The sequence below is a fragment of the Hypanus sabinus genome, chromosome 19, assembly GCF_030144855.1.
Source record: "Hypanus sabinus isolate sHypSab1 chromosome 19, sHypSab1.hap1, whole genome shotgun sequence".
NCBI lineage: Eukaryota > Metazoa > Chordata > Chondrichthyes > Myliobatiformes > Dasyatidae > Hypanus > Hypanus sabinus.
Window position 1 is genome coordinate 20,690,025 of NC_082724.1, and position 23,550 is coordinate 20,713,574.

A 23,550-nucleotide genomic window follows, 5' to 3' on the forward strand; every position below is an offset into this window, starting at 1 on the left:
CACCCTTGTTTCAATCTATAACCTTCGAAGAGTATTACCACTAGATTCACAGATCGGTGCAACTCTTCCATGCTGACCAAGGGGCTCATTTAAATCAACCCCATCAACCCATATTTGGTTCATCCCTCTCAACATTTCCTATCCAAGCACATAATAGTACCCACCTTTCCCACTTCTGGCTGCTCAGTCCGTATACTCACCCATCTTCTGTGTGGAAGCACTTCCCCCCCACACCTTAAACGTACAATGCCCAGTTTCTAAACTTCCCTACCCAGGAAAAACAACATTGTAACTACCTACTGTATCAGAGCTTCTCAAAATTCTATAAGCCTCCAAGGTAACCTTCAGCCTCCTTCTAGGGAGGACAGTCCCAGCCTATCTGATCTCTCTCCTTATAACTCAAACCTGTTAAGATTGGAATTCTGAGAGAGCAGTCAAATAAGGCCAAATAAGTTTTTAAGCTGCTGCTTTAAAACATCAGCCCTTTGTGAAAACAAAGATTGTTTAACTTAAATTCATGCTTTATTCATACAACGATCCTCCTCTCTGAATGGATTAAAAAAAATCCTTTCATTTGAAAACAGACAATGAGACTTCACTTGGACATTTGAATTACAAGTGTGTAATCTGCGCTCTAACCAGGCACGAAGATTTAAGGCACAACTCTGATTTAGAACATGAAATAAATAGGAGTCTGACTTTCAAATTATACTTCAGAATTTTTCGAAGTAACTCAAGCTAGTTACTTAGGTTTGAACAGTTGAGCACCCAGATCATTGCAATTACTGTATTACATGTATTTTAACATCAAAAGCTCAGGACTGTTAAATTAATATTAACTTATAGTTAATATTAGCTGCAATCTAAAAACAAATTAAAAGTATGAATGTTGACTATGTACAATAACTATCACAAACCAGATAATGAAAAAGAAACAGTTTAACTGGAGTGAACTATGTGCAGATTTTGCAAAATGTTCATAAATTGCAAATCAGTTCATCATCAACCTCCAAAAATACTACATTCTACAATTCTTTTCAAAAACAAATGGAAAAGGATCTTTCAACAAAAGTAGTATAGCATATAAATTTTGTACAAATAATATGGAATAGATATGTAAAAAAGTTGGAAATAATTTGCACAAATATTTCTATTCTTTAGCTCTAAACATGTAATGGAATGAATTTCAAAGACAGAATAATGGTAGCTACTGCTGTATAATACGTACATCTAAAATTACTGTGAGGATTATGGCAGTTGTCACTGTGCTTTGTTTTAAATATGAACTACAAAACCAATTCAAAAAATACAGAAATGAGAAAAGTAGTAACTTAAAAAAAAACTTAACAGCAATATAAAACTGAAAGTAACCAAATCCAAGATTGCAATTCAGAGAGAGCACTCAAACAAGGTCTAATATGTTTTAAAGTTGCAGCTTTAAAACATCAGGCCTTTGCCCTTTGTGAAGATAGACTGTTTAACTTAAATTTATGCTTTATTCATAGTGTTCCTGAATCAAAAGTATCATAACATATGGGGTAATGATTACATGTCTACATAACATTATTTTTAGTTACTTTATACACATTGAAGTTGTACATAGAACACCTACAGCACAATACAGGCCCTTTGCCCCACAACGCTGTTCTAAACATGTACTTACTGTAGAAATTACCCAGGGTTACCCATAGCCCTCTATTGTTCTAAGCTCCATGTACCTATCCAGGAGTCTCTTAAAAGACCCTATCATATCCGCCTCCACCACCGTCGCTGGCAGCCCATTCCACCCACTCACCATTCTCTGCATAAAATACTTACCCCTGTCATCTCCTCTGTACCTACTTCCCAGCACCTTAAAACTGTGCTCTCTTGTGCTAGCCATTTCAGCACTGGGAAAAAGCCTCTGACTATCAACACAATCAGTGCCTCTCATCATCTTATACACCTCTATCAGGTCACCTCTCATCCTCCGGTGCTCCAAGGAGAAAAGGCCAAGTTTACTCAACCTATTCTCATAAGGCATGCTCCCCAATCCAGGCAACATCCTTGTAAATCTCCTCTGCACCCTTTCTATGGTTCCCACAGCCTTCCTATAGTGAGGCAACCAGAACTTAGTACAGTGCTCCAAGTGGGGTCTGACCAGGGTCCTATATGGCTGTAACATTACCTCTCGGCTCCTAAATTCAATCCCACGGTTGACAAAGGCCAATGCACCATATGCCCTCTAAACAAAAGAGTCAACCTGTGCAGGAGCTTTGAGTGTCCTATGGACTTGGACCTCAAGATCCCTCTGATCCTCCACACTGCCAAGAGTTTTACAATTAATACCATATTCTTCCATCATATTTGACCTACCAAAATGAACCACCTCACACTTACCTTGGTTGAACTCCATCTGCCACTTCTCAGCCCAGTTTTGCATCCTATTGATGTCCCACTGTAAACTCTGACAGCCCTTAACACTATCCACAACACCCTCAACCTTTGTGTCATCAGCAAATTTACTAACCCATCCTTCACTTCCTCATCCAGGTCATTTATAAAAATCATGTAGAGCAGGGGTCCCAGAACAGATCCCTGAGGCACACCACTGCTCACCAACCTCCATGCAGAAAATGGCCCATCTACAACCATTCTTTGCCTTCTGTGAGCAAGGCAATTCTGGATCTACAAAGCAAGGTCCCCTTGAATCCCATGCCTCCTTACTTTCTCAATAAGCCTTGCATGGGATACCTAATCAAATGCCTTGCTGAAATCCATACACACTACATCTACTACCTTCTATGTGTTTAGTCACATCCTCAAAAATTCAATCAAGCTCGTAAGGCACAAACTGCCTTTGACAAAGCCATGCTGACTATTCCTAATCTTATTATGCCTCTCCAAATGTTCATAAATCCTGCCTCTCAGGATCTTCTCAATTTACCAACCACTGGTCTATAATTTCCTGGGCTATCTCTACTCCCTTTCTTGAATAAGGGAACAACTTCTGCAACCCTCCAATCCTCCAGAACCTCTCACCTCCCCATTGATGATGCAAAGATCATCGCCAGAGGCTCAGCAATCTCCTCCACCTCCCACAGTAGCCTGGGGTGTATCTTGTCCAATCCCAGAGATTTACCCAACTTGATGCTTTCCAAGAGCTCCAGCACATCATGTCTATATGCTCAAGCTTTTCAATCCGCTGTAAATCATTCCTACAATCACCAAGATCTTTTTCTATAGTAAATACTGAAGCAAAGTATTCATTAAATACCTCTTATCTCCACTTTTCCACTGTCACACTTAATTGGTCCTATTCTCTCACATCTTATCCTCTTGCTCTTCACATACTTGTCGAATGCCTTGGGGTTTTCTTTAACCTTGCTCGCCAAGGCCTTCTCATGGCCCCTTCTGGCTCTTCTAATTTCATTCTTAAGCTCCTCCCTGCTAAGCCTTATAATCTTTTAGATCTCTGTCATTACCTAGCTCTCGGAATATTTTGTAAGCTTTTCTTTTCTCCTTGACTATTTTTTCAACTGCCTTTGTACACCATGGTTCCTGTACTCTACCATCCTTTCCGTCTCATTGGAACGTACCTATGCACAACACCACGGAAATATGCCCTGAACGTTTGCCACATTTCAGCTGTACATTTACAAGAGAACATCTTTTACTAATCTATGCTTCCAATTTCCTGCCTGATAGCCTCATAATTCCCCTTACTCCAATTAAACACTTTTCTAACTTGTCTGTTCCTATCTCTCTCCAATGCTATGGTAAAGGAGGTAGAATTGCAATCACTATCTTCAAAATTCTCTCCCTCTGAGGGACCTGACACCTGACCAGGTTCATTTCCCAGTACCAGACCAAGTACAGCCTCTCCTCTTGTAGGGTTATCTAAATATGGTGCCAGGAAACCTTTTTGAACACACCTAACAAACTCCACCCCGTCAAAACCCCTTTGCTCGAGGGAGATGCCAATCAATATTTGAGAAATTAAGATCTCCCACCATAAGAACCCTGCTATTATTACACCTATCCAAAATCTGTCTCCCTTTCTGCTCCTCGATGACCTTGTTATTATTGGGTGGTCTATAAAAATCACCCAGTAGAGTTATTGACCCCTCCTGTTTCTAACTTCTATCCACAGAGACTCAGTAGACAATCCCACCATGACTTCCTCCTTTTCTGCAGCCGCGACACTATCTCTGATCAGCATGCCAATCCCCCCCACCTCTTTTGCCTCCCTCCCTGTCCTTTCTGAAACTTCTAAAGCCTGGCACACAAAGTAACCATTCCTGCCCCTGAGCCATCCAAGCCTCTGCAATGGCCACAACATCACAGCTCCAAGTACTGATCCACACTCTGATCTCATACCATTGGTTCTGAGTGTATCCCTTCCTTATCACCTATCTTCCCTTCTCACGCTGTCTCCAAGCTTTCTCTATTCGTGAGTCAACCACCCCTTCCTCGGTCACTTCAGTTTGGTTCCCATTCCCCAGCAATTCTAGTTTAACCTCTCCCCAACAGCCTCAGCAAACCTCCCTGCCAGGATATTGGTTCCCTTCGGATTCAAGTGCAACCTGTCCTTTTTGTACAGATTATGCCTGTCCCAGTGCTTCAGAAATCTGAATCCTTATCCCTGCTCCAATCCCTCACCTATGCATTTATTGTCTATCTCACTATTCATGTGGCACAGGCAGTAATTCCAAGATTACTACCTTTGAGGTCCTGCTTCTCAACTTCATTTCTAACTCCCTCTAGTCTGTTTTCAGGACCTCCTTCCTTTTCCTACTTATGTCATTGGTACTAATATGTACCAGAACCTCTGGCTGTTCACCTTCCCACTTCAGGATATTGTGGACGTGATCAGAAACATCCTAGACCCTGGCACCTGGGAGGCAAACTACCAACAGTGTCTCTTTCCTTTGTGCATAGAATCGCCCGTCTGACCCCCTAACTATAGAGTTCCCTATTATTGCTGCCTTCTTCCTTTCCCTATCCTTCTGAGCCACAAGGCCAGACTCTGTGCCAGAGGTGTGCCGCCACTTTTGCTTCCCCCAAGTAGTATCCCACCTCCGCCAACAGTACTCAAACAGGAGTACTTATTGTTAAGGGGGATAGCCACAGGGATACTCTGTAGTATCTCCTCTTGCCCTTCCCTCTCCTGACTGATACCCACTTATTTGTCTCTCGAGTCCCAGGTGTGACTACTTCCCTATAACTCCTCTCTATCACCTCCTCACTTTCCCTGACCAAACAAAGGTCATCGAGGTGCACCTTCAGTTCCCTAATGTGGTCCCTAAGGAGCTGCAGTTCAATGCACCTGGCACAGATGTGGCTGTCCAGGAAGCTGAGTGTCTCATGGACATCCTACATCTGACACCCAGTACAGAACACTGGGCTCATAGACATACTTACTCTTCCTATTTCTCACAAGTAACTTAACTCGCCTCGACCCATTATCGCTGAAGCCTGAATAAGCCAAATCCCTACCACTCTGCCTCAGATCACTCCATCGATGACTGCTCAACCTGGCGGTGTCATCCTTTTACGCTTGAATCTTCCTTGCTATCTAACTCAAGATTGGTGTTACAGTTATAGCCGCTGATAGGCCATGTACAATGGACAAATGTTCTTGAAGCTCCCTTTTTAAATAACTGCTGCCGACCTGCGAGAAATCCTTCTGTTAACACTGGTGATAGGCCACGTACACGGATGATAGAAAGATGAAGAACTATTGAGGGAAGGGTTAGATTGATCTTAGAGTTGATTAAATGGTCGGCACAGCACTGCAGGCCAAATGGCCTTTACTGTGCTGTATTGTTCTTTGTTCTTAATAGTGCCTGAAACAAACTAGATGGGCCGAAAGACCTGTTTCTGTGCTGTAGTGCTTCTTGACTCTGATATAATATAATGAAGTTAGAGCACAATCAGTAATAATATTTGTGTTATTAACTCAAAAGTGCAAACCTGGTGATTGTGAAAAGCAAAAAAGTGAGAGGATGGCATCAGAATTGGAAAAAGATGTTCTAACGAGAATAGTCCAATCTGCATCACTAAACACTTGAGAAGCAAAAATAAACCAAGTAACTGGAAGAATCCAAAATGTGAACCCATAAGTAAAAACAAACTTATTAGAAAATTCATATCCAATGGTTGCAAAGTACAATCCTACACTACAGAAAGGAGCTAAGGCAAAATGATCTCCTTGTCGAGCCCTCCACCACCACTCACTTTGTTCAGACCCTCCATTATGCCACCTCAGCTCTCCAGAAAACTGCCCCAGCCTCTTAATAAAGCAATGCTTGTAACTGTTTAGAGCTGAATAAAGTTCAAAGTAAATTTATTATTTAAGCACACATGTCAACATATACAACCCTGAGATTCATTTTCTTGCAGGCATTCATAGTAAATGCAAGAAACACCATAGAGTCAATGAATGAGTGCACCCAACAGGAAGGGCAAACAGTGCAAAAGGCAACAAACTGCAAATTCAAAGAGAAAATAATAATAAGTAAGCAATAAATATGGAGGACATGAAATGAAGCGTTCTTGCAAGTGAGTCCATAGATTGTGGGAACAGTTCAGTATTGGGGTGAGTGAAATGATTCAATAACTTGATGGTTGCAGGGTAGGTAATATATGTTCCTGAACCTGGTGGTGGACTTCCGGTAAGACAGCGGCACACTCTGACGCAGTGGCTTCTATGGGGTCAACCAAGAGTGTTTTGTCTTTTTAAACTTTTTTTTCCCAATTGCAAGTCCCTGTTGGACATTAAGAACTGAAAGTACTGGACTTGGTGCAGACTATGATGCTGCCTGTGACAGAGTTGTCAGTGCACAGAGATGTGCAGTCTAACAGTGAGTGAACATCTTGGTTGCTTTTCTTGTGATCACGAGGCCTTGCTGGTTTTTGGCAGTGTGGAGTGCTGCAAAACTAATTTATTGGTTTTATTGGCGAACAGTAGGGAAACTGCATCGACTCAGTCATAGTGAGGGTTAAGCCTCAAGCCACAGTGTTACCTGCTTGCGCCCCCTGGGGGTGGCAGCAGGGTCAGGCGCTCCACCAAAATGCTGGAGTTGGTGTGGTGTGGCATGTGCTGGAGTCAGTGCTGCCCCCTAGTGTTTTCTCAAAAGAAGACAAGCATTTGATTGCAGATTGTTGCAACATTCATGGACTTGGGGAATTGGGCTATATTTTTTGTGTCACTGTATTTTACAGCTGTCTTACATATGCTATATGTGCTTCATGCTGTGTATATAAGTGTTGACACTATATTTTGCACATTAGCCCTGGAGTAACACTGTTTCATTTGGCCATATTCATGTATGGATGAATGACAAACTTGAACCTGTGGATCCTGAGGGCAGCAGTGGGAAGAGAGCACGGCCTGGATGGTAGGGGTCCATGGTGATGGATGCTGCTTTCCTGCGATAGCACTTCTTGCGGATGCGCTCAATTATGAGAAAATCTAGGTGATGGAAATCCAAAGCAACACACATAAAATGCTAAAGTAGCTAAGCAGGCCAGGTAGCATCTATAGAGAAAAGTAAAGAGTCGATGTTTCAAGCTGAACTCAAGAAGGGTCTGGCCTGAAACATCGAATGTTTATTCTTTTCCACAGATGGTGCCTGGCCTGCTGAGTTCCTCCAGCATTGTGTGTATTGCTTTAGATGTACTCACTGGTGGAGATGGCTTTATATGTTATGGACATGGCTGTATCCACTACTTTTGGTAGGCTATCCTGTACAAGGGCATTAGTGCCTCCATACCAGGCTATGATGTAACCAGTCAATACACTGTAGCCCCAACCATCTGTTTATCAATCACACTCGTGTTGAATAGTGCCTTCATTGCAAAACTGATACAAATGAATAAACTTTAAATATTTTACTTATTATAACCCCTTATATGCTTCTTTGCATAAGATATAGGCATTACTGGCAGTGGCAGCATTTAATGGCCATAGCCACCTCTACCCAATAACTTATCAGTGGGCAACCGTGCCCACGATAAAGGTTTTAGATATGCGGTCGAGCAAAAAGAACTATCAACATATACAATGCTGGCAGCAGCATTCCCACCTCATACAAATCTTCCTTCTCACTATTAATATCTACAAGATCAGTGAGTCATTGATGAAGCTTGGGTATGCTGTTGCAATGCATCATGTAGTCACTCTGCCACTGGTACAGAAAGTTTAGTGGTAGTTAGGGTTCCAGTCTTTGCCCTGGGTGGTGTAGAGCAACTTCAGATTTGGGAGAGTTGCATTAACAAACTAGTTGAGAGTAGAGTATTACTGCATTATGCTGAGTGGGGATCCAGGTGGGAAAAATCACTCCAAGACTTATTCCCTGCTGCTGAAAAAGATTTTACATTATAAATTTTGCTTAAAAGCAAAAACCCTTACGAGACAATTGACTTTACATAAGGCACACTACATGACCCAGTATTTATTTTGCAAAGTATTCAAATAGCAGGGCTGTACTCTGCCAGATCACAGAATATAAACCAAAATTAAATCTACTGCACTCCTGCTGCATTTCTACAGCAAAAGCAATAAAGTCATCTTCACTGGCTCAAACTTTGGTTCTTTTTTGTTAATAGCAAATTATCCAGACAGCTTTCTTGATAAAGGAGGTAAAGAGCTCGAGATCAGCCAGTTTAAATAGCCCAGTTGGCTTATAATAAGGAAACTTATTTTTCTAAAACAGAAGATAGAAATATTACAATAAAAGCACATGAGAGACTGCAGTCTTTTGAATCTGGAGCAAAAAACAAACTGCTTGATGAACTTAGCAGGTCAAGATACATCTGTGGCGGCAAAAGGATGGTCAACAATTCATGTCAAAATCTTGCATTTTGTTCAATTTGGCATTTAGTGCTGCGGATGCAATTTTTGGGAATACTGTAGCGGTGTGCTACACGCAGCACTGAAATAACGACACGTAGTCGGTGAGCTGCAGTTGCGAAAGAGGTTTATTCAAACTTTGCGGCCTCGCTTTAAAGCCTTCCTGTTCCCACCCTCCCCGGGCGGGAATACTATAGGGGGCGCATATTCACAGTTCTGTCCCGCGCACGGGCTTTTCCCCTTGCTGGTGAAGCAGGCTTGGTGCCCTCTTTGGGACCGGCCTCAATGCTGGCACACGCCACTTTGTGAGCTGGTTCGAGTGCACTGGGAAGTGGGTCGCCACAATGCATGTATTATCTGGATCAGCTCTTAAAATGAAATCATTACATTAAGGTTGGACACCTCATTTTCTGTCTGGGTAGCCTTAACCCGACAGCATGAACATTGATTTCTCTAACTTCCGGTAATTTCTCTCCCCCGCCAACCTTCCCTTTCTCCCATAGTTTACTCTCCTCTTCTGTCAGATTTATTCTACTTCAGTGCTTCACCTTTTCCACCTATCACCTCCTAGCCTCTCATTTCATCCCCCTTCTCCCACCATCCAAAACCCCCTCACATGGTTTCACCCATCACCTACCTGTTTGTACTCTTTCCCCCTCCCCCCACATTCTTGTTCTTTCCAGTCCTGATGAAGGGTTCTTGGCCTGAAACATCAGCCCCTCCATAGGTGCTGCCTGACCTGCTGAGTTCCTCCAGCTTTGTGTGCGTGTTGCTCTGGATTTCCAGCATCTGCAAAATCTCTCGTGTTTAGCATTACATACTGTGCTGTCATCAGTTGTGCAAATGTGCATTTGCTTGGTGGTTAAAATCTATTTAAAATTAAGGGTAGATTTTAAAGACAGATAATACTGCAGTACTGTAATTTAACATTGTAGGCTGAAGATACATACTTACAATTCGAATTTCTATAAAGAAGAAATGGGTCTTGGAGTTGAAACTCTAAATCTTTGTTGATGGGTTCAACTAAATTTTTCATATTTAATCGATTCATGATTGTAAAGCCATGGTAAGGGGAAGCAGACCTGTGAACAAAAGTGAATTTATTGATTTAAATTCTCAATACAAGAATAATATATATAGTGTCAATACTACAATATTTATCACTGTTTTTACAGAAATAAGTATTCCCTTTCTTTCATGACCAATTTGAAACAAGTTAACTTACACAGCCAAAAGCAAATCTATAATTCATTGATCTCTTACTCTAGTTTTCTTTGATTTCTATTAAATCTCCAAATAGAAAGCATAAATTTATTGCATGGATAAGGGGATACTTCTGACAACAATGCAAATTGGCTTTCCAAAGCAAGTCTCATTCTACTTTAATACTGGTAGTAATAAATTTGAACCATTCAGAAATTACAAATGCTTGACAAAGAATGCTTCAATGCACAAAATAATTGCAAGGATAGGGTAATCAATTGAGCATCTGAAAAACTAATTTTCTATCTCAGCTTTCCTTCAATATTCATCTTATATCTAATAAATGCATCATTTCAGAATACATTTTATCAATGCATCCATCTGTTACATCAAATATAACTACATTTGATGCACATACTTTACTCTCTGACAGTCCCTCTCGAAGGACTTCAGCTGTGATGTGCTACAATATTCCCAATACAAAACAGACCCTTTAATGTACCATGCTTGAAATACTTGAAAAGGGTTCCAATACACATATGTACAACAGGAATAATATTTTTAGTAGCTCCTCTGACACCATAGGAAATTTTCTGTAAAACTAAAGATCTTCTTTGTTCATTCTAACCACTTAATAGTAATTTCTAACTTACATATAGCACTAAGAATTTTCTTTAGAAGTCAATCAATATTTATTCAAATCTTCTTGAAATGCAAATTAAATAAAACTTGGGCTCTCATTTGTTGTATTCCAACGCTGGTTGAGTTTTTGGAAAATGTCTTTTTTTACCTCTGGATGCACACTAATTAATATATAAATGACAAATGCATTAAATAATATTCCTAACAAAGACATGCAGAGGAAACCAAATGGCCAATAGCATAAGATAATAATCTTAAGGTAAGCAATCAAATCAAGGTCTAGGTAATCATAATTATGCAGTACAAGCTGTGAGTATCTAAAAGCATTTGCAACCAACTGGAAAGTCTTTCTGTCCACAAACCTGAAGATGCTCAGTTTCCAACTGAGAAATTCTCACTGCTTAATGCAAAGCATAGCAGGATTGATTTCGCTAGAGCAAAGCAACCAATCATGAAATTGTCATTAACAGGAGGCAAGATACAGATAATGTTAAAGTCAATTGATTATAGTGAGTTCCTCAAGAGGAACTGTTGCCTGGGATGAAACCAGTAGTAGTGATGTTCGGTGTATTATTGATAGCATTTTAGAACACAAGAACGGGACGATTCTTCAGCTAGATTGAAGGCGAGTGCCTGGATTTACGTAATATCTCATGCCACTTTGACTGAAAGTCAAGTCAGGTCTGCTTTGATGAGATCACCCAATCACAACAGATCTTGGGAAGATCTGGGTCGCCCAGCTGTTTCTTCAATGTAGGCATGCCTATTGTTTGCTACCAATCACACCAAAACAAACAGCTTTCATTCAATTTTCCCAAAGATTCCTGGGAAAAGCACAAAACATTTACATCTTGTAATTTAGATTGTTTGCAATAATTAATTTAAATCTGTAAACTATATTAAAATATTGTTGTTCCTTTCCGCACCTTGTGGCACATTGGGTGGCAATCTTGCCGTTTCTTTATCATTTTTGTGTTTTTTTAAAAAAAAAGAGGCTGAGTTGCTAGCTCAATGCTCAACCCAGCATGGATAGAAAGTGTGCAAGGAGCCGGCTGGATTTGAACCTGAGACCACTCACCTTGAAGTCTGATGTGGATGCAACTCCACCACTGGCTGGCAACATATTCAAATATAGTACAGCAGATAAGGAATGATTAGAATTTATTTATTTAATGATACAGTGAAGGGTAGGCTCTTCCGATCCTTTGAGCCACATGGCCCCAGCAACTCCACAACCCCAATTAACCCTAACCTAATCACGGGACAATTTCACAATGACTAATTAACCTTCCTAGTATGTCTTTGAACTGTGGGAGGACACCAGAACACCCTGGGAAAACTCACATATTCCACAGGGAGGATGTACAGAGACTCTTTACAGAATGGTGCAACAACTGAACTCTGAATTTAAGGACACCCTAAGCATCGCACCTGCATCACACCCAATTTAAAGAAATAATACTTGATTTTCAGCACATTATTTCCTCAAAATAGAAGATCAAACAAAGTAGACAGTGACTGAGAGAAGTTACAAATATAACATTATGGATTACAAAACTGCTGGTAATAGATCTTAGAATTCATAACATTTTAAAACTCAGCAGAGGGCCAAGAAATTTAAAATGAAAAGGAAATAAGAAAAAAGAGTAAACTGGGCTAGAAAATAAAAACAGTCTGCAGCAACTTTCATAGGCACATAAAAATAAAAAGATGTCAAGAGGATAAACGTGGGTCCCTTACAGAAAAATTTCTTGCAAACAGTATACATAATGAGGAAATAAGGAAATGGCAACAAAATGAAACACTTTGCATCCAATTTCATGGTAGCGTTGTGCCAGATTCACACCTTTATATTAGAAACACAGCACTGGCAACGAGTGAAAGATACACTTAATTTTATTCAAACTCTTAGTTGCAATAGCTAAGCACAAACATTAAACTTGCACAGTATGCTGGCATTGAGACACAAAGACATCTGTTTCAATAAGACTTGCAGTTTCCCTTTGAGCTCCAAGTCCCAAACTCATGGTCACTTGTTAGGACGTAGGTTTTGGAAAGAAATTAAGTCCTGCATCCAAGATTCATTTACAATTAACAGTTTGTGAACTCTTTGCAATTACCTGGTTTTCTGTATTAATTACTCATAAAATGTGGTCTGATCTTCATTTAAGTCACAATAATAGATAAACACAATCTGCCTAAATTAAATACACAAACAATTGTACTTTTCATGTCATTATTGAACACATTGTTTAATTATTCAGTCCAGGCTGGAAAAAGTGTGTGAACCCTTGTCTTCAATAACTGGTAGAACCTCCTTTAGCAGCCATAACCTCCACCAAACATTTCCTGTAGCTGCTAATCAGACTTGCACAATGGCAAGGACAAACTTTAGTCTATTTCTCCATACAAAACTGTTTCAATTCATCAATATTTTTGGGATACCTTACAGCCCTCTTCAGGACATGCCATAGTATCTCAATTGGGTTAAGGTCTGGACTCTGACTTGGCCTGTCCAAAGCATAGATTTTTTTTCTTTTTAAACTATTCTGTTGTTGATTTACCCTAGTGTTTTGGATCATTGTTGCATCATTCAATTCTATTAAGCTTCAGGTGACAAACCACTACCCTGGTATTCTCCTACAAAATACATCTTGATAAAATTTTGAATTCATTGTTTCTTCAACAATTGTAAGCTGTCATAAACATAATGTACCTTCCACCTTGCTTCACAGTCGAGATGAGGTTTTGGTATTGGTGTGCAGTGCTTGTTTCTCTGCAAACATAAGTGTGTATTTCTGCCAAAAAGTTCAACTTTTGTCTCGCATGTCAACAGAACATTGTCCCAGAAGCGTTATGGAACATCTAGGTAGTCTTTTGCAAACTTTAGAGTGTGGCAATGTTTCTTTTGGCGAGCAGTGACTTCCTCCATGGTGACCTTCCATGAACACCGTTCTTGTTCAGTTTTTTTCTTATAGTGGACACATGAACAGAGACTTTAGCAAGTTCAAGATATTTCTGCATTTTTGTTTTAATCATTAGCCTTTAGTTCTTTTTCACCTCCTTCAGCATTGCACACTGTGCTCTTGGTGTGACCTTCACAGGACGCCCACTCTTGAGGGAGAGTAGCAATAGCATTGAATTTGCTCCATTTTCAATTTCTCTTACTGTGGACTGATGAACACTCAGGTCTTTAGAAATGCTTTCCTAGCCTTTTTCCAGCTTCATGCATCTCTACAATTCTTCTAAGGTCCTCTAAAAGTTGATTTGATCAAGGTATGGTGCACATGAACAGATCTTTACTGAGAAGAGCAGGCTCTGACAGTAACCTGACTGTGTGTCTTTTTTATCCAGGCCACATCTCCGATCTCATCTCATTGACTGGAACACCCACCTCAACTAGCTTTTGTAGAGGCATTACCCCCAGAGATTCACACAATTTTTTTGAACCTAGACTGTGATTGTTTAAATGGTGTTCTCATTATTGACAAGAAGTAGAATTGTTTGTCTGTTATTAACTTAAGCAGGTCGTGTTTGTCTATTATTGCGAATTAGATGAAGATCAGATCACATTTTACAAGTAATTACTGCAGAAAACCAGGTAATTACAAAAGGTTCAGAAACATTTTTGCAACTGTACATCTCCGTCCTATTCCTCCGCTATCCTCCAGTGAGATAGCCGCACTGATAGTCCAATCAAGGTCCAACCTATTTTATTCATCTTTGTCCCATTCTATTTGGGCTATTGATTGCTACAGAAGTACCTCCACTTTTACAACTACATAGCACCCTACTCACTGGTATTCAGCCAATCACAAATAACAGAGGAAAAGGGATTAATTGCATCAGGTGGGTCATACAAGTATCTTGCTCCCACATCGATCTCATGAAAAATCTTCCAACTAGCTACTTAGTTGTTGGTCGTCGAAACCTGTTGTCATCTCATATTACCACAGCAACTTCACTGGTCATTGAAGCCCTTGATGTCACTGGAGACCCATTGTTTATTGCACTGCAATTCAGACGACACCAACTTTTCGCTTCCGATGTTTTTGACCTCTGAGACTGAGTCCTTGTACAGTAAGCTAATTTCCCTTTTTTTTTAAAAATGGGCACTGTTTAGTGAAAATGAGAATGCTGTATTCAAGACACAGGAGAGTGCTGAGACTCGAATCTGGAGAAAGCAATCTGCTAGAACTGAGTCAAGTAGCATTTGTGGAGGCAAAGAGATGGTCAATAAATCACGTCAAGAGTTTTCATCAAAACTCAGAGGGTAGAGGGAGGATCACCAGCATTTTGAAGTAAAGGGAGGGGTGAGACGGAGACTAATAAGTGGAACCAAATGATGGCTAGGCTAAGAGTGGAGTATTAAGGTAGAGGTTTGTGGGTGACAGTTGGAAACAGATAAAGTAGGGATGGTGTGCAGGTGAAACCAATTGAAGGGCATAATGAAGGTGAATCAAGGGGAAAGCAAAGAGGCAATCCAGGTGGATAGGAATGTGGGTTATGGACAGATGGAAACATGGTTCTAAAATTTTCCTAAATCTTCTATCCGACCATAAATCTTCACCACATTGTATTCTGTGTTTCATAATTTCTTTAATGACAAATGAATGATCAAAATTATACAGCATTGAAACAGATCCTTTTCCACCATGACAGCTGAAGCAGACAAGTACTGATCTACTTGTAAACTAAGTCCAAATTCCAGCACTCAGCTCATCATGTTTCTAGTGCTCACCTAAATAATTCAGTGTTGAGGGAATGTCTGCCTCCATTAACCCCTAGGACAGTGTGTTCCAATTTCAACTACCTCATGAGTGGAAGAATTCTTCTTCAAGTCCTATCCATGCGTCCTAACTCTAAGTTCAAATCTATCTCCTCTGATTAAGGAATAGTTTCTCAAAATCTACCCTAGTTAAGCCACTCAGTTTTGTATCCCTCATTTAGGCCTTCCTTGGCCTTCTCTGCTCCAAGAAAGCAAACATAGCCTATTCAGTTTTTCCCCCATTCAAAGAGTAGTTGGCATTTGGAATGTGCTGCCAGAAGAGGTGTTGGACTACCCTTTTCATCACCTCTGATACCACAAATTAAATGTCAGCAATACTACAGAGCTGAGTTTCCTCCTCCAGAACTTCTGGAGGTCTGAGAGCCAGTCCTCATCGGGGGATCAGCAAGGGGGGGGGGAGGGAGAAAATCAGCAGTGGAGATGATCAGCAACTTTAAATTCCTTGGTGTTATCATTTCAGAGGACCTGTCCTGGGCCCAGCGTGCAAGTGCAATTAGGAAGAAAGCATGGCAGTGCACCTACTTCCATAAGAGTTTGCAGAGAATATGGCATGACATCTAAAACTTTGACAAACTTCTAGATGTTTGGTGGAGAGTATATTGACTGACTGCATACCAGCTTGGTATCAAAACACCGATGCCCTTGAATGGAAAATCCTACAAAAAGTAGTGGATACAGTCCAGTCCATCATGGGTAAAACCTTCCTCACAATTTGGCACATCTACATGGAGCATTTTTGCAGGAAAGCAGGGACCCCTATCACATGTTATGCTCTCTTCTTGCTGCTGTCATCAGGAAGGTGGTACAAGAGGCTCAGGACTCACATCATCAGGTTCAGGAACAGTAATTCTCTCCGCCATCAGGCTCTCGAACCAAAGGGACTTACTTCACTTTCCCCATCACTGAATTGCTCCCACAACTTATGGACTCACTTTCAAGGAATCTTCATCTCATGTTCTTGATATTTATTGCTTAATTATTATTATTTTCTTTTTGTATTTGCACAGTTTATTGTCTTTTACACACTGACTGAACGCCCAAGTTGGTGCGGTCTTTCATTGATTCTATTATGGTTATTGGAGTTATTAAGTACACCCACAAGAAAATAAATCTCAGGTTTATATACAGTGGCATGCAAAAGTTTGGTCACCCTGGTCAAAATTTCTGTTTCTGTGAATAGTTGAATAGAAGATGAACTGATCTCCCAAAGTCATGAAACATTCTTTTCTTGTGTTGTACAATTTTAGAGTGAAAAAACAGAAAGGAACACCATGCAAAAGTTTAGGCACACCAAGAGATTTGAGCTCTCAGATAACTTTTACCAAGGTCTCAGACCTTACTTGGCTTGTTAGGGCTATGGCTTGTTCACAGTCATTGTTAGGAATGGCCAAGTGATGCAAATTTCAAACATTTATAAACACCCTGACTCCTCAAACAAACCTTGTCCCAATGATCAGCAGCCATGGGCTCCTCTCAGCAGCTGCCTAACACTCTGAAAATTAAAATAAATGATGCCCACAAAGCAGGAAAAGGCTATAAGAAAATAGCAAAGTGTAGCTGTTTCCTCAGTTTGTAATGTAATTAAGAAATGGCAGTTTAACAGGAACAGTGGAGGTCAAGTTGCGATCTGAAAGACCAAGAAAACTTTCCGAGAGAACTGCTCATAGAATTGCTGGAAAGGCAAATCAAAACCCCCCTTTGACTGCAAAGGAAGATTTAGCAGACTCTGGAGTGGTGGTGTACTGTTCTACTGTGCAGTGACACCTGCACAAATATGACCTTCATGGAAGAGTCATCAGAAGAAAACCTTTCCTGTGTCCTCACCACAAAATTCAGTGTCGGAAGTTTGCAAAGGAACATCTGAACAAGCCTGATGCACTTTGGAAGCAAGTCCCGTGGACTGATGAAGTTAAAATAGAACTTTTTGCAATGAGCAAAGGTATGTTTGGAGAAAAAAGGGTGCAGAATTTCATAAAAAGACCACCTCTCTGTTAAGCACAGGGGTGGATCGATCATGCTTTGGGCTTGTATTGCAGCCAGTGGCATGGGGAACATTTCACTGGTAGAGGGAAGAATGAATTTAATTAAATGCCAGCAAATTCTGGAAGCAAACATCAGACCGTCTGTAAAAAAGCTGAAGATGAAAAGAGGATGGCTTCTACAACAGGATAATGATCCTAAACACACCTCAAAATCCACAATGGACTACCTCCAGAGGCACAAGCTGAAGGCTTTGCCATGGCCCTCACAGTCCCCTGTGGATAGACCTCAAAAGAACAGTACATTCAAGACAGCCCAAGAATCTCATAGAACTAGAAGCCTTTTTGCAAGGAAGAATGGACGAAAATCCCCCAAACAAGAATTGAAAGACTCTTAGCTGGCTACAGAAAGTGTTTACAAGCCGTGATACTTGCCAAAGGGGGTGTAACTAAGTACAGCGTGCCCAAACTTTTCCTTCGGGCCCTTTTCCTTTTTTTGTTATTTTGAAACTGTAAAAGATGGAAATAAAAGTAATCTTGCTTAAAATATTAAAGAAATGTGTCATCTTTAACTTTATGCCTTTTGGAAATCAGGTCATCTTTTACTCGCTTAGCTATTCACAGTAACAGAAATTTTGACCAGGGGTGACCAAACTTTTGCATGCCACTGTATGCAGTGACATATATGTAGTTTGACAAGTTTACTTCGAACTTTATTCAGACCCCAACTCTTTGTTCACATAAATCAGTACTATAGCAAAATATTTTAATTAAATTAACTGAGAATTTCTATTTGCTAATCACATGTTTTCATGGTAGAGCCCAAAAAACAGGGAAAATTATAAAGCAAGATTTACCCATTACTTACAAAATTGATCAAGCTGTGCCAAATTAGTTGGGGAGTGGTGATTGACAGTAATCTTGATGTCTTGCCAGAGATGTTTGATCGAGTTAAGATCAGAATTCTAACTGGGAAAATCAGGTACATCAATTTTCTTCATTTGAAGCCACTCCATGGTTGCTCTGGAAATGCGCTTCAGATTGTTTGCCCTGCTGAGAGATGAACTCCCCCTCCTCTTCTCCTCCCCCTCCTCTCCTCTGCTTTTGGCAGAGGTTGGCAGGTTTTTATCCAGGATCTCTCTGTATTCAGCAGCATTCATCTTCCCATCCATCCTTTTTTTTTAAACTTTTTTTATTGCATTTTTAAATGGTTACAAAGTATGAAAAAACAATGTATATAACCCTTACCCCTCCCCCCTAACTGCCCTATAGAAAAAAAGAAAGAAAGAAAGAAAGAATGCCTGGTTGTTGGAAGATCTCCACATGCTCCATGGAATTCGTAACAACTTTAATATGTATATTTATTTCTTTCCCCTAATAACCAATTGTTTCATCTTCAGAGCATCTATATATTTAATCCTGTCTTTTGTAAATAAGGGCTCCAAATTTTCAGAAATGTTTCACATTTATCTCTTAAATTATAAGTAATTTTTTCTAATGGAATACAACCATAGATTTCTTTCTTCCAAGAATCTATACTTAAATGTGTATCCGATTTCCCTTCCCATCCATCCTAACCAGATTTCCAGTTCCTGCTGCTGAGAAGCACTCCTATAGCATGATGCTGCCTCCACCATACTTTACAGTAAAGATGGTGATACCTGGCTGATGCACAGTACTAAATATACACCACACATACTCCTTGGTGTTGAGGCCAAAAAATTCCACTTTAGCCTTAAATGACTACAAGACCGTTTTCCACATCCTTATAGTTTCTTCAAAGTGACGCTTTGCAATGTCTTTATGGGCAAGGATATGTTTCTTTTTCTTAAGCCAAGACCTTTCACTTCACACTTATCCATACTGAACTTCATTTGCTACTTCTCAGCTCAGCTCTACATCCTATTAATTCTCTGTGTAAATTACAAAACCTTCTACACTATCTGCAACCTTTGTCTCATCTGAAAACTTATATCAACCTCCAGGTAGAAAATACTCCATCTACTACCGCCCCATGCCTTCTGTGGGTAATCCGGTACTGAATCCACACAGCCAAGTTTCCCTGAATCCCATGTTTCTTAACTTTCTGAATGAGCCTATTATGGCCAACATTGTCAAACAACTTAATGAAATCAAAATACACCACATACAGTAAGTACACTGCTGTACCTACAAGTTATGTTGTCATTTCCTCAAAGAATTCAATCAGGCTTCTAAGAGACCATCTTTCTTTCAGAAAACCATACTAACTATCTGGAATCAGACTATGCTCTAAATGTTCATTAATCCTATCTCTACGAATGCTGATAGTTTGACCACCACCAACATGAGGCTGACTGGTCTATAATTACCAGGATAATCCCCACTACTTTTCCTGAACATAAGAATAACATTTGCTGCATTCCAGTCTTCAGGTACCACTCCTGTAGCCAGTGAAAACACAAAAGTAATAGCCAAAGGTGTAGAAATCTCTTCCCTCACCTTCTGTAGTTGCTTCATGTACATCCCACCCAGCCCTGGGGACGTGTCTATCCCAAGGTTTTCAAAAAGTTCCAGTACATCCTATTTGTTAATGTCAACACATCAGTTTGTTTTTACACTGTCCTCATATTCAGACATTAGGAATGTAGTAATTTAGTAAAGCAGTAATTCGTACTTTAGTAACCACTCATTAAAAGCACTCCTGAAGTTTCTCCAGACTTCAACAACCATTCCTCCCTCATCAACATCCCGAGTTAACTCAGAGAAATTTAATCTAGTCAGTAAGAAAGGATCTCCCCCTTCAAGCCATGCTAACCATATGTGATTAACCATTGCACATCCAAGTGGCAATTAATCATCTCTCAGATTTTTTACAATAGTTTCCAATGATGTAACCATCTTGTAATTAATTATCTGTACTGCCCTTTTTGAATAAAGGCACAACTTTGAATGTTCTACAATCATCTGGCACCTCTTCTGTGGTCAGAGAAAAGTAGAAAACTTCTGTCACAATCCCAGTTTTTATCCCTTGCTCCCGCAGCAGTCTGGGATACATTTCACCAGGCCCGAGAAGTCTATTCACGCTTAAGCTTAAAACATCTGATAGTTTCATCCTTTCATTGTAATTTGTTATAAAATTCCATTATTCCTCTGCCTAAATGTTTTCCCAATCTTCTTCTCCATACTGAAAACAGAAGTATTAAATAAGATTCACTTATACAGTTGGCCCTCTTTATCCGAAGGGTTTGGTTCCGGGACAACCCCCCCCCCCCCCCCCACAGATACCAAAAAACGCAGATGCTCAAGTCCCTTATATAAAAAGGTGTAGTATTTGCATGTAATCTCCACACATCCTCCTGTATTTTATAATACTTAATACAATGTAAATGCTATGTAAATAGTTGTTATACTGTATTGTCTAGGGAATAATGACAAAAAAACCAGAAGTCTGTACATGTTCAGTAAAGACTCAATCATCGTAGCTCTTCTGGGGACGCTGATGCCACCTTGGCATCAGCCGATCCCAATTCTCCTGTGATCTTTAAGTTCTGAGGCTGTAGTGCTTTACATAGCTAGCCAGCCATCCCTTACTAGCCTTAAACTCCTTCCTGTTGCTCACAGCACAAGTAGTGAATGAATGAGATGCGAGGCAAACAATGCTCAAGCAATGAGTAATACTTTTAATCATCCCTAGATTACAGTACTGTACTTATAATACCTAATACAATGGAAATTCTATGTAAATAATTGTTACACTGTATTGTTTAGGGCAGGGGTCAGCAACCTTTACCACTGAAAGAGCCACTTGGACCCGTTTCCCACAGAAAAGAAAACACTGGGAGCCGCAAAACCCGTTTGACATTTAAAATGAAATAACACTGCATACAACGTTTTGTTTTGCCTTTATGCTATGTATAAACAAACTATAATGTGTTGCATTTATGAAATTGATGAACTCCTGCAGAGAAAACGAAATTACATTTCTGCATGCAACAAAAACATTTTGACCTCCGAAAAAAAGACGTTGGGTTGAAGGTTACTTTTAAGTAAAATACTCAACGTCTATTTGAGTCCTTCTTGTATTTATGAAAAACGCCAAACTTAAATTTGCCGCCAGCAGCAAACCAAAAATAACGTCAGCCAGCTGTCAACCTGAAAAATAAAAGGACTATTTCACTGAACAATGAAAACATATGAATATACGTAAAATAATAGGCAATTAAAATATTTATCATCCTTGTTCAGGTTGACTCACACCTGACAATGCAGTCGTATTCAGTAGGGATGGATCGATGCTTAGGGGAGTGACCAGGAAGGATAATGTGTTTTTTTCCTCTCTGAACTCACAGAAGCGTTTCCCAAACGATGTTTGCATTGCGATGATTGCCCAATGTAAATACTCCGAATTTATCATGTCGTGACCTTTTTTGAACTCTCTCAAATTGGGGAAGTGAGACAATGTGCCTTTCTGTAAATCTCTGGCAAGCAACGTCAACTTGCGCTCGAATGCCAAAACATCCTCCAACATGTGCAGGGCTGTACGTCCTTACCCCGTTGAAGAGCTGTGTTCAGCGTGTTCAGGTGCGCTGTTATGTCTACCATGAAGTGTAGCTTTTCCAGCCACTCTGGCTGTTCCAGCTCAGGAAAGGTGAGCCCTTTGCTGCCCAGGAAAGTTTTCACTTCTTCCAGACACGCGACAAAGCGTTTCAGCACCTCCCCTCTGGACAGCCAGCGATAAAAACACGTTGTAGCGGTGTGCTACACGCAGTCAGTAAACTGCAGTCAAAGATAGCTTTATTCGAACTAAACAGCCTTGCTTTTAAGCCTCCCTCAACCCGCCCCCCATGGGCGCGGATGCTGCAAAAGACACGTACTCACAAACCCCCGTAGGCTATCTCCCTTAGCCTGAACGCTGGCTAATTGTGAGCCGGTTCGGATGTGTCAGGAAATGGGTCGCCACAAAGTCTTATTTAGATTGTACAAGATCACCATAATCTTCAAATTTAGATTTACATTTCAAAAACTAACAAACTAACATAAAATACATTTTAATTAAATACTGACCATGTAGCGGTGTGCTACACGCAGCGCTAAAATTACGACACGGAGTCGGTAACTGCAGTCGAAGGGAAAAACTTTATTCGAAATCTTCAGCCTCACTTTTAAGCCTCCCTCAACCTGTCCCCCATGGCGCAGAGGCTCCAAAGCTCTGTGCTCGCAAACCCCTGTAGGCTATCTAATTGTGAGTCGGTTCGGATGTGCCAGGAAAAGGGTCGCCACAACCAATTATTTCCCAAAGCAACAGGGAGCCGCAGCACAGACGTAAAAGAGCCACATGCGGCTCCGGAGCCGCGGGTTGCCGACCCCCGGTTTAGGGAATAAGGATGCTTTGGAGGAGGCTCAATAATACCAAAGACGGGATCTGTGGAGGTTGAGGGCCAAGGATCTTCAAGCATTGAAGGTCGAGACTTCACAATTGCAAATGCTTTAGTTAGAAACATTGTTATAGGAATTGTCATTGTCTTAGCCTTTGAGGAATTGCTTTGACCACTTAATTGCTTTTTAGGAGCCATTTATTCACAGAAACAAAGTAGCAACCAAACGAGACATGAGGCGAACAATGCTCAAAGAACGAGTGCTGGAGAGAGAGAACTTCTGGGTTTTCCCGATCTGCGTTTGGTTGAATCCGCACTTGCGGAACCCGCGGATAAGGAGGGCTGACTGTATTCTCTGACTCCAGGTACAGATAGTCACTTTCATCTTTATGGGGCTGAACTCTTACCCTAGTTACCCTTCTACCTTTACTTTTGGGGGTTTCCTTAATTTCACAACCAGCTCAGCTCCCCTTTTCAGTCTTCTTGAACCATTCGTTCTTTACTTTCTGGGTGTGGTGGTAGACGTAGACACAGACACAGACACACAAAAACTAATTCCGGTTCCATTTATGTTTTACTATTCCCCACCCCTACTATGTCCCATTCCTTTGCCGATTTAGCTGAAGTCCTCCCCAACAGCACCAGCAACGCAACACTAGTCCACTAGTCTGCACAGATCCTGGTTTCCTCAGAAAGTCAATATAATCTTGAACTCAGAGGCTGAGAAAACGTTGGAGTCAATAG

General features: G+C 40.6%; 1 protein-coding gene across 4 annotated transcripts in view; it reads right to left on the reverse strand.

Annotated features, from left to right (window-relative positions):
* dcp1a (decapping mRNA 1A) overlaps nt 1-23,550 on the reverse strand; it is a 77,886-nt gene that overhangs the window by 42,438 nt on the left and 11,898 nt on the right. Inside the window, exons 3-4 of one of the 4 annotated variants that reach the window (XM_059944136.1) lie at nt 21,492-21,583; nt 9,791-9,918 (exon numbers count right to left, since the gene is read on the reverse strand). In XM_059944136.1, coding sequence (XP_059800119.1) covers nt 9,791-9,887 — 97 coding nt within the window. In that variant the 5' untranslated portion in view covers nt 9,888-9,918; nt 21,492-21,583. Of the gene's footprint in view, nt 1-9,786; nt 9,919-17,884; nt 17,960-21,491; nt 21,584-23,550 lie in introns of those variants that run through there. The other 3 variants (XM_059944138.1, XM_059944135.1, XM_059944139.1) reach the window with 3 other exon arrangements.